This window comes from Periplaneta americana, chromosome 10 (genome assembly GCF_040183065.1).
Source record: "Periplaneta americana isolate PAMFEO1 chromosome 10, P.americana_PAMFEO1_priV1, whole genome shotgun sequence".
Taxonomy (NCBI): domain Eukaryota; kingdom Metazoa; phylum Arthropoda; class Insecta; order Blattodea; family Blattidae; genus Periplaneta; species Periplaneta americana.
Genome location: NC_091126.1, coordinates 31,192,126 through 31,202,531, shown reverse-complemented (window position 1 = coordinate 31,202,531; position 10,406 = coordinate 31,192,126). Strand labels below are relative to the sequence as shown.

At 33.3% G+C, this 10,406-nt stretch overlaps 1 protein-coding gene across 3 annotated transcripts in view; it reads left to right on the top strand.

Annotated features, from left to right (window-relative positions):
- Positions 1-1,058: 1,058 nt before the first annotated feature.
- Ptp69D (Protein tyrosine phosphatase 69D) overlaps positions 1,059-10,406 on the top strand; it is a 194,057-nt gene continuing 184,709 nt past the window's right edge. For all 3 annotated transcript variants that reach the window (XM_069837085.1, XM_069837082.1, XM_069837083.1), the window contains exon 1: positions 1,059-1,378. In XM_069837085.1, the coding sequence (XP_069693186.1) occupies positions 1,291-1,378 (88 nt within the window). In that variant the 5' untranslated portion in view covers positions 1,059-1,290. The remainder of the gene's footprint in view (positions 1,379-10,406) is intronic.

Below are 10,406 nucleotides of genomic sequence, written 5' to 3'. Positions count from 1 at the left end.
ATAGCAGTTGAGCGCTAAAGTGATTCAAGTTGTGGGGCCCTTTGACGCGGGCCCAAGCTCACAATATTAGTATCATACAATCTTTGACGTTTTAGTGACACATATTGCGTCCTATTATGAAATTTACTGAACCAAATATGAATCTAGTACACTGTCCTGAACAAAATGTACGCATTTGAAATGCGAAAAGAAAATTGCTGGGGAAAGAAATATTGGTGGGGTATGGCCCCCGTGGCCCCTAAGGACGGGCCGCTCCTAGTGTTTGTTTACATCTGTTTCCCTCACTGCTGCGGAGAAGGGGTGTACGTGCTACTGACGATTTTCCACTAAATTAAAAGAAACAATACAAAATGGTAAAGGAAAAGTTATGTTCCAATATCTTCAGGATTTTCTTTGTGACATTATTGTCATTGAACACCTGCTGCCTTTTATACTGTTTCACGCCATTCGTACATGCTGTACCATAGTGAAATATATTCTTAAGCACATCCGCGTCACCTTCAAAGCCAAATGGTCTCCAAAGGGAAATCCGTGGAATTATCACTGGAGCTGACTATTGTAATCGTAATATCCAATTACACTCTAACCACCTAACTTAATAAAAACTTTTTTTTTTTCGATTAATAATCTCATCAAAAACACTTATTCAACATTGTTGTCATACTAACACTCAATTTTTCTTGCCTGGTCCTGTTACTATAACAATTAACCATCCAAATTCTATCCTAAAGATTCTTTATAAAGCTTGCGTCCTAAATGATTTGGTACTTAATCGATCACGGTTAAATAATAAAAATAATAATAATAATAATAATAATAATAATAATAATAATATTCGCCGGCTGCTTTGGCGTTATATTATTTGTCTAGGGGAAATAACTTGTCTTTTACGATAATTCTTACAGATGCCATTATTATGAGATTTATTGACAGTAAATACATTCTTTTTGTCCAGTAAAGAGAACTCTGATCATGTTCCAAAGATATTTCGAAACAAATGAAAAAGAAACCGAAGAAGTCTTGTAACATTTGAGCCTCCCTACACTCTTTGCCTTCAGCCATGCTCATGTTGAATGAAGTTTTGTTGGTTTTGTTAACGCTAGAATCAAGATGAACGTAGGCCTATATGTAATATGTTTTTAACAGCATTGCCACAAGAGAAAATATGCTATATCGGGAAGTGCTTAGAAGAAGTAAGAACTCTGTGTGGAATGGGAGGAAAATAATGAATATCACCACTGCTGCTAAGTTATAAGTTTCTACCGTCAAACGAACAACCGGTTAGGCGCCATGTTGGGAAGCCAAGCCCACGAATTGCAAATAATTATTACCTTTTTGTGTTTATCTTCGTGCCTGGTATTACCCCTTCAAGCAAATGGTAAGTATATATTCATCTGTATATTTTACGACGTGCTACAATAATAATGTCACTTTCTTATCACATAATTTCTGTTATTATTGAGTTTTTGTGTCAAACTTGACAGATCATGGTTGTATGTATGAAGAAGGGAAGAGTGATGAAATACATATATATTAATGATACCTTAAGTCATAGCAATAAAAGTGTAATAGTTGCGATTTTAGAGTATCTAACTGCTTAAAATTGTCATTTTAATGCATGATCTGAACTCTTTTGATCAGTACATGCAATATTTTGTGGTTAAAAAGAACTTGTTACCACTCTGAACATTAGAAAGAAACTGTATGTCACTTCTGAGCTTCTTCAAGCAGCTTTAGAGGACTATGTTCTATTTGATGAACAGAGTATCTTCACAGTAATAACAAATGTAAGGAAACCATGTGTCATTTGAACTGTTGTTCATTGTTTTGACAATTTCACTCTTAAATTACACATAACTGGTGATTTGATTTCATACCTATTTAAATTGTCAGTCTTGTAAAACACTTGTTCATTTTTCCGCTTTGAATGTTCATTTGTACTGACACAATAGAGACCTAGGCCTAGTCTGCTTCATAATAACTTTGACATTGTCATATGGCATGTAGTATATTTGAGCATAACATATTTAATTAGCTTTAAATAAGGACACGTGATTCATGAGATTATGAAGAATTGACAGTAGCAAAACAAAGAATCGAATTTGCAGAATCTGACATGGAGTTGTCAGTTATACTTTCAACGTGAATACTGACATATTAATGAATGTTTGCAAATGTATAGGCTACACAATATCTCAGTGAGCTTTATTAGCTACCGTAATAACTGATACAGTTAAAAGCAATCATTGCGTTCATGTAGTGAAATTTATTATGATCTGAGCTGTAGGGCATTTTACAATTTTTATCTTCTCCATGTTTACTTCAGGTACATGACTTTCTACTACCCTACACTTCATGGTTTTTAAGTGAAATTCCCCACCATTGTATGCGCCAGAAAAAAAAAACTATACTAAAAAAGACAATTTTCTTTCGCTTCACTGGCTTCTGTGAGATGTATATTGTGACAAACATATGGTTTTAGTTTGCAGCCACAAATAGGCGTACTTTCAACATGAAAATCGTTTGATACTTACCTGTAGCTATATTCTAATGCATTGCTGTTGCCCCCCCCCCTCCCTATTTGTTACTCATTACCAACATGACATACTAGAGGTCCAGGACGAACTACTAGGGAAATAATCAGTTTCCCTAGTATTGCATCTTCGACCTTTCGATTGTTATATTTGTAACAAGTGGGTGGGGGTTACAACAGCGTGTTAGAATATACATTTAAGTATGAAACGATTTTTATGCTGAAAGTGTTTGTGCTACAAACAAAACCACATGTTTATTACTATATACATCTCACAGAAGCCAATGAAGCAAAAGGAAATTGTGCCTTTCTTGGTGTAGCTCTTCTGGAGAATTACCGTTGTTTATACTAAATACCTGTGCAAATTTTAATCTCTGGCACCAAATTTCTTCCCTTTCCCTTCTACTAATTGTAACGAATTGTTGTGTTATTAAAATTTCTAATAGGCCTATATATATATATATAAAAAAAAGCAACTTCGTAAGTAATGATATAAAAATATAATAAAATCTCGAAGAAATGGTTCATATTTATCAAACACTTTTATGCGTGCTCTATATAGGATAATTCATATTGGAGCAATTTATAATTTTCTGCACATGTGCCATTTTTTCATCAACGGGATAAACATGGAAATACATGGTTTGTGTGTGTGTGTGTGTGTGTGTGAATGTGTGGGATAGGAATATATTCTTTTATTATCTTCTAACATCCGTTTTTCCTTTCCTCCTTTTTTCCTCGTTTTATTTCCATTCCTGCTTCTTCTATCTTTTTCTCCTTGTTTTTCTTATATATTATAAACTTATTTTTATTATAATCTATCTACGAATATGCACACCTATCTTATTTTTCGTTCATCGTTGTGGAGTAATGGTTAGAATGTCTGACCGTGAAAGAAGCAGGCTCGGGTTCAAATCCTGGTTGGGATAAGTTATCTGGTTGAGGTTTTTTCCGAGGATTTCTGTCACCCTATTAAGTGCAAACTTACTTTTCTCATTACATTTCATTGAATATTTGAAAATGAAAGTGAAGTACTTGATAGTAAAAACTAGAAGGGTGTGTATATTGGTTAATTTAAACAAATAAAATTAATAATCGTGAGAGATAAAATTGAAGTTCATTAAAAAAATTAGTTTATTGATATAAAATACATTATTACTTTCTAATACACTTACATTTTTATTGTCTAAATTTTATAATAGTTAATTTAGTATTTTCCTCAATTAAATTCATTTAAGGTAATAAAAATAAATGACAGAAAAATGGTGGCGAATGATGCATGAAGTGTAGCAGTCATGTAACGTCATATTTAGGTAAATTTAATAGGTCGAATTTCAACATACTCTAGATAGAGTCAGTGACGTTGTATAGTGGGTAATTTTCTAGCTTTAATAATGGGTCTTTGCAAAACGGCATAAGTGCAGCAACTACAGTTAGAAAATTATAATTATTTCGGCCATATTTATAATGAGAGTCTGAAGTCAATTTCTGTATGTCTGTACATCAGGAAGTGGGGATTGTTTGTTGACTTATATTACATGGAATTACTTGTTAGATCACTGAAAACAGTTTGAAGTAATAAAGGAATTCAAGCAGACTGTCTGTTTTTGCAGTTAATTTTGACATAGGTCTATTTCAACCATATTTCTGTTTGCTATATCCAAGTTCATTTTTTTATGTTTACGTAAGAAATTCAAAGAATTTTGTTATAATATAGCCTATACCGAATATTAATGCGGTGTTGAAAACACGCAACAAGATTGAGCTCTTAAATGTGTGAGATGAACGAAAAAGAAAACAGAGCAAGAAATTTTTATAGTATATGTTCATAGCTACTATTGTGTGTTTGCATGTTATAGTTTTCTTATTAACTTTAACATTTAGGCTAATGTCACAATTGTAATACATTGATGTGAATATTGAAAGCAGTACTACTTTTTTAGACGCACACTTATTCCTCTTCCTCGAGATTAATACGTATAAATAAGTGTGTGGCTAACTTCATAGCTACTACTGACAGAAAAGACTGGCATTTTTATTGAAAGAAAACACTTTTTAATGTACAGTAATTAGGTTTGTTATGTTTAGTGTCTGGAAGACAGAGGTCTCTACCACACTCCAAAGTATAGGTCATCATGCTGTCTTGCACAGAGCCCAAGTCTTCTAATTAAACAATTATTTTAGGAAAGCAATATGTGTATCAGACATTTAATATTACCTTTAAGGGTGTATATTAAGAGCAGTTCATAGGCCATTTCAAATTATATAATTTTGTCATTGTTGTAAGATATTGTATTTTTCACATCACAAAATTGATTAGGTAATAGAGAAAATTAGTGAAAAAAAAAAAATTGTAGTATTCGGTATACGTAGTACCTAATATAAAATTCTTATATATTCGATAAAGTACTATATCTGTCAGTTAAAAACCGTATCTTGAAAAAAGTGATTATTTGTGGGATGTTAGGAAAAGAATCCAAATATGTTTACAGGTGATAGACGACATCAAACAAATGAAGAGTTCGCGGGAAAAACGATGAATGTCACAGTTTTCTTAAGGTTGATGTCATTATCTAATTCAATGGATCACTGCGAAATTTAATGTTGTTCTTATGAAAAATGGTAAAAGGGAGAATTATCACCAAGAATACAGTAATCCTGTCATTTATTTTCTATAGAAACAGCACTACATCTTGCAGTTATAGACTCAATTAGATCATTATCTAATCCTTAACAGAAATGTGACATTCATCGTTTTTCCCGCAACTCATGAAAATTTCTCTGCAGTTGTTCCCTTCCTCTTACAGTTTGACCAGTGTCTAGCAGTGTGTGGAGCTAGCATATTTTTCGAAACAAATGCAACACTAAAGTGCCTGCGAGAATATTCTGTCCCCAGAATGGGATAGTGCCCTTTGCTCTTCTAAAAAACCTTCATTGAATCAGTCAGTGGTTAGATCATTCACCTTGAAGCCTCTCTTCAACTGTATGACAAAAATATTACCGTTGTTTACATTTTCTGTTTACAATTTTGATATTATTATTAAATGGTAGGCTGAGTAGGCTGAGTAATGTGATTTTAAGGCAATAAAATATTTTATAGATTATTTTAATGTACCGAAGTACATATGATATTTCCATGCAGATATTCTGCGTCATCATATGATGTAAGACGGTGCTTATTCTGTTGGATCCCGGCCAACTAGTCACTCATGTGCTGAGGTGCTCAGCACATGTGTGGACTTCGGTCCTACGTTCATAGACATCTATGACGTAGTGCAGAGGGCGGCCACTAGAGGGAACCCAAGAGTTGGAGCTTAATCTGAGATGATTCTGTCCGACGCCGGGGTGGTATCCAGTGTGGCTTAGTGGATAAAGCATCAGCACGTAGAGCTGAAAACCCGGGTTCAAATCACGGCGCCGGAGAGAATTTTTCTCCATTCCATTACTCTTACATCGAATAAAATATTTGTTTAGCAGCTAAAACAGGCTCGTAAAGTAATAAAATAGGCACCCAAAATATTTCAACAGAGCCTCAATTTTTTATTTATTTAGGAACAGGTAATCAAATTTAAATAATTAAAAAAAGTAAGTCGTTAGATTAAAACACTTACACAGATTAAATTATTAAATCATCAAATAATAAGGATGGCCAGGTAGTTCAGTTGATAGAGCAACTGGTTATGAACTGAAAGGTTCGAGGTTCGATCCTGGGTGGTGACGGGGTTTTCTTGTTGCCAATCTTCGAGAAAGATACCGAGATTCAGTCACCCTCTTTTGAAATTGAGTACAGATTTTTTCCTTGGGGGAGGGGAATGAGAAAAAGGCAATCAGAATGTGGTGCTGACCATACCACCTCATTCTAATGTCGAGTGAAGAAAACATGGACCTCTACCCTATGCCCCTTAAGGGGAGAGGATGGTACTTTTTAAAACTTTTTTCCTATTTGGTGTAAAATATTAATTTTTTCTATGTAGAGAGCTCATATCTGTGGCAACTCAACCAAAAAAAAATTTTTGAAAAAAAAAATTATTTGGGGGCCCAAATTTGAAAAAAATATACCCAATGCAGGATTGTACTAAAACTTATATATCTAAACCGTTTTTAAAGATAGATTCAAACAGTGTTTTGCAATGTATTTGCAAAAGCATGTTCTACAAACTGTCCGTAACAGAATTGTGATATTAGTCCCTACGTTTGTAAAGTAAACAATTAAAATTTAATAACAATTTTCTGATTTCCTTTCTTGTAAAGACACGGACGTATTTTTAAAATGAAATCAATTAACAAAATTCTGTTACAGAGAAAAGTTTCCTAATAGTCTAAAGAATGAGTGTTCTAAATTTCATGCATGTATCTTTAATAGTTCAGAAATTATATCCATTTTTGTCTGGCAATATAGTAAAAATATTGAAGTTACTGGAAACCGATAAAAGCGGGCGTGTGATTTAAAATTCCATAGCTCAGGAAGTTTAAAAATGACGTCTCAACATCCGATAAGGGCAAAAATACCTACAAAATGTTATGCAATGCATTCCACACATATCAAAGGGTATTTTAAAGAAAAAAAAAACATTTTTCTTTGAAAATTTAATTTACCGGAAACAACAATAAAAGTGGGCGAGTGATTTAAAAATCCATAACGCAGGAAGTTTAAAAATGGCGATTCAACATCCGATAAGGGCACAAATACCCACAAAATGTTATGCTATGCATTCCACATATATCACAGAGTATTTTAAAGAATTTTTTTGTTTTTTGAAAATATACTCATTTTTCACCAAAAAATACCATCCTCTCCCCTTAAGTGCTTTCATTACCAAATAACAGGGGCACAAGTTTTGTTATAATTTGTTCAATATTGTAATATTTAATGAAAAGCAAGTTACGGAGTCAAGCATTTAAAGAATTTTATTCATTATTAAATTTGCAATACATAACAATTATCTTTTTCCAAATTAGCCATTTTGAAGCTGTTTGTCCGTGAACTGAGAAAGAATGCTAAACTTGCATTTTTTATTTCAATTACATTAGAAAAATCTTCACTTTCCTTTTCATGACTTGATTAACACTTCAGCACCGAAAAACCTGGAATTTTCTTCAACACATTAGCCCATGAACATAATAGGCTGTGCTGATGTGTCACTATTTGAGAAGTTGTGAAATGGTTGCTTATAACTGAAAATGTTGATTGTTGGTAACAAACACAGATGTGATATTATGTACATGATAGAATTTAAGAATAGCCTTATCCATGTTGTTATAGAAAGTGACTGTTCTTAGTTGTAAGATATCAAACATAAATTTTACTATCTGTAATTCAGCAATTACAACTGCAACATTTATGTTGTTGTGATAGAAGAAATAAAACTAAATATAAATTTTGTTCATAATTTCAATGCTGATGCAATGACAGCAACATATATAACTTATGATATACCTTAAAAACAATTTCATAACCCTTTAATAATGTATGTTGCACGTACCTCTCAGAACTATGGATTTGTGGTTATATTTTCTGTTGAGTTTGTTTCCAAGTTAGAAGTCAACACAGATATTAAAATTAATTTTAACAATTATTTTTGCTTTAACTAAATTTAGGGAAGTATTGTTCTTTTTATCAGTTCAATACATGTTCATAAGGCTGAAAACACGTTCCAGACTTGCATTGCTTCCTGGAAGACACAACAAAAGTTTACCAAATAATAAAATTTACACTTTTGTACAACACAATTGAATCGCCATTTGTTAAAAGGGTGGAAGTCCAAAAATACAAATTTTACAGGAGAGACAGAAAACTGTTCAGAACATTCGCCCTTGTAACATAAATTATAAAATGTTATGTTGCATTTTAACTATTTGTACTGGGTTTTTTAAAGTCCTTTTAACATAAATTGATGCGTCTATGGTAAGAGAACACAATTCAATAAAAATTAATTGTGAAAAAATGTGACTTCTGCCTTTTTAACAAATAGCGATTCAATTCCACCTAAACAGAGCTGCCAACATATTTTCAGTGAATCACATTACATTTTGCGGGAATATAAAACCGTTCTCAAAACATTTTCACTGGTGAAAGGAAACCAGGACATGTTTCAACCTGTGAAAGGAAACCAGATATTTTAACATCCTAAGAAAAATTTTCATTACATGGGACAAAGTGTCGAATACTGGGACGTCTAGTCACTGTACATTTACACTGTTTTGCAATGTAAATACTATACTGCTGAAGCTAAAAACATATGATTTTTACAATGACTAAAACACTACAATATGTACCAAAATGCTGAGAAATTTTTCCCCTCTATTACTCAAGAAAATAGCAGTTATTTTCCAAAGACTCTTTAGTCTTTACAATGTATATTATATAGCTTTAATAGTGTGTAATTGGCAGTAAATTTATTATTGTGATGATGTATTATTAAAAAGTGGCCCTACTGACAAATGTCATTATTAACTTAAGTGGCCCTACTGTTAGATAAATTGTCTGAGACTGCCTTCTTGTATAGAACACAATTTGGTTCACGAATTTACAACTACCTCACAATTAAGCGAAAGTTAAATAGCTGTTACAGGAAGTGAATCAGCTCTCATCTTGGATTAGGCCTATGCATGGAAATTTTCCCATCTGCTGTTATAGTCTTACTTACTTACTGGCTTTTAAGGAACCCAGAGGTTCATTGCCGCCATCACATAAGCCCGCCATTGGTCCGTATCCTGAGCAGGATTAATCCAGTCTCTACCATCATATCCCACCTCCCTCAAATCCAGTGTTGTTGTAGTCTATATTTTTTATTGGGTTATTTTACGACGCTGTATCAACATCTAGGTTATTTAGCGTCTGAATGAAATGAAGGTGATAATGCCGGTGAAATGAGTCCGGGGTCCAGCACCGAAAGTTACCCAGCATTTGCTCGTATTGGGTTGAGGGAAAACCCTGGAAAAAACCTCAACCAGGTAACTTGCCCCAACCGGGATTCGAACCCGGGCCACCTGGTTTCGCGGCCAGACGCGCTGACCGTTACTCCACAGGTGTGGACCGTTGTAGTCTATATTTGGGAATATTTCTTGTATTGATAATGTATCATTGTAAAAGCAAATTCTGAGAAAATATATATTGCTATTTTTTCACGAGGATTTCACCTGTTCTACCTCTTAATTCTTCTAGTAAAATATTTGACATAGCATAAAATGTGTGTGTGTGTGTGTGTGTGTGTGTGTGTATATATATATATATATATATATATATATAATTAATTGAATATTGAATATCTGAAAGTAGATTTCTTTAGCGTTGCATGTAATTTTAGGTAAGTATAATAAGGATAAAAGAAAGTAATGATGACGTATCATTCTCTTACTTCCGAGAACCCAATTGAGAAGTATATCTATATTATGTTTTAAATGGGAAGTGGCATGACCTTGACGAGCCTCTGAGCACTGCCCAACCAGGAGACTATAATGTTGCCGTGTGTATTTCCTGTTGTGAATTCGTATTATTGCGGAAAGGATTCTAGATAATATAATAATGTCACTCACACCAGGTTAAGATATTATTTCATACGGATTTCCTTATAAGGCATATATGGCAGAATTGTGAACATGTTCATTCAAACCACTTTCTGTTAGCTTCGTTAGTTTTCATTGTATCGTTTGTTTTTATTTGACGTGTAACTGTAACTGACTATTATATACCAATATTACGTTTCCATTAGAGTTAATTATAAATATGTTGATACAAAACTAACTCGGAGAAATCATAGGACATTGCTTCACTGTTTCACTTGGTCTACTCAGTCATTCATTAGCACCTTAGCAATCTAAGAAATCCTGAGAAATTGTTTACATTATTTTGTGAGTGAGAAATAAAAAAAAA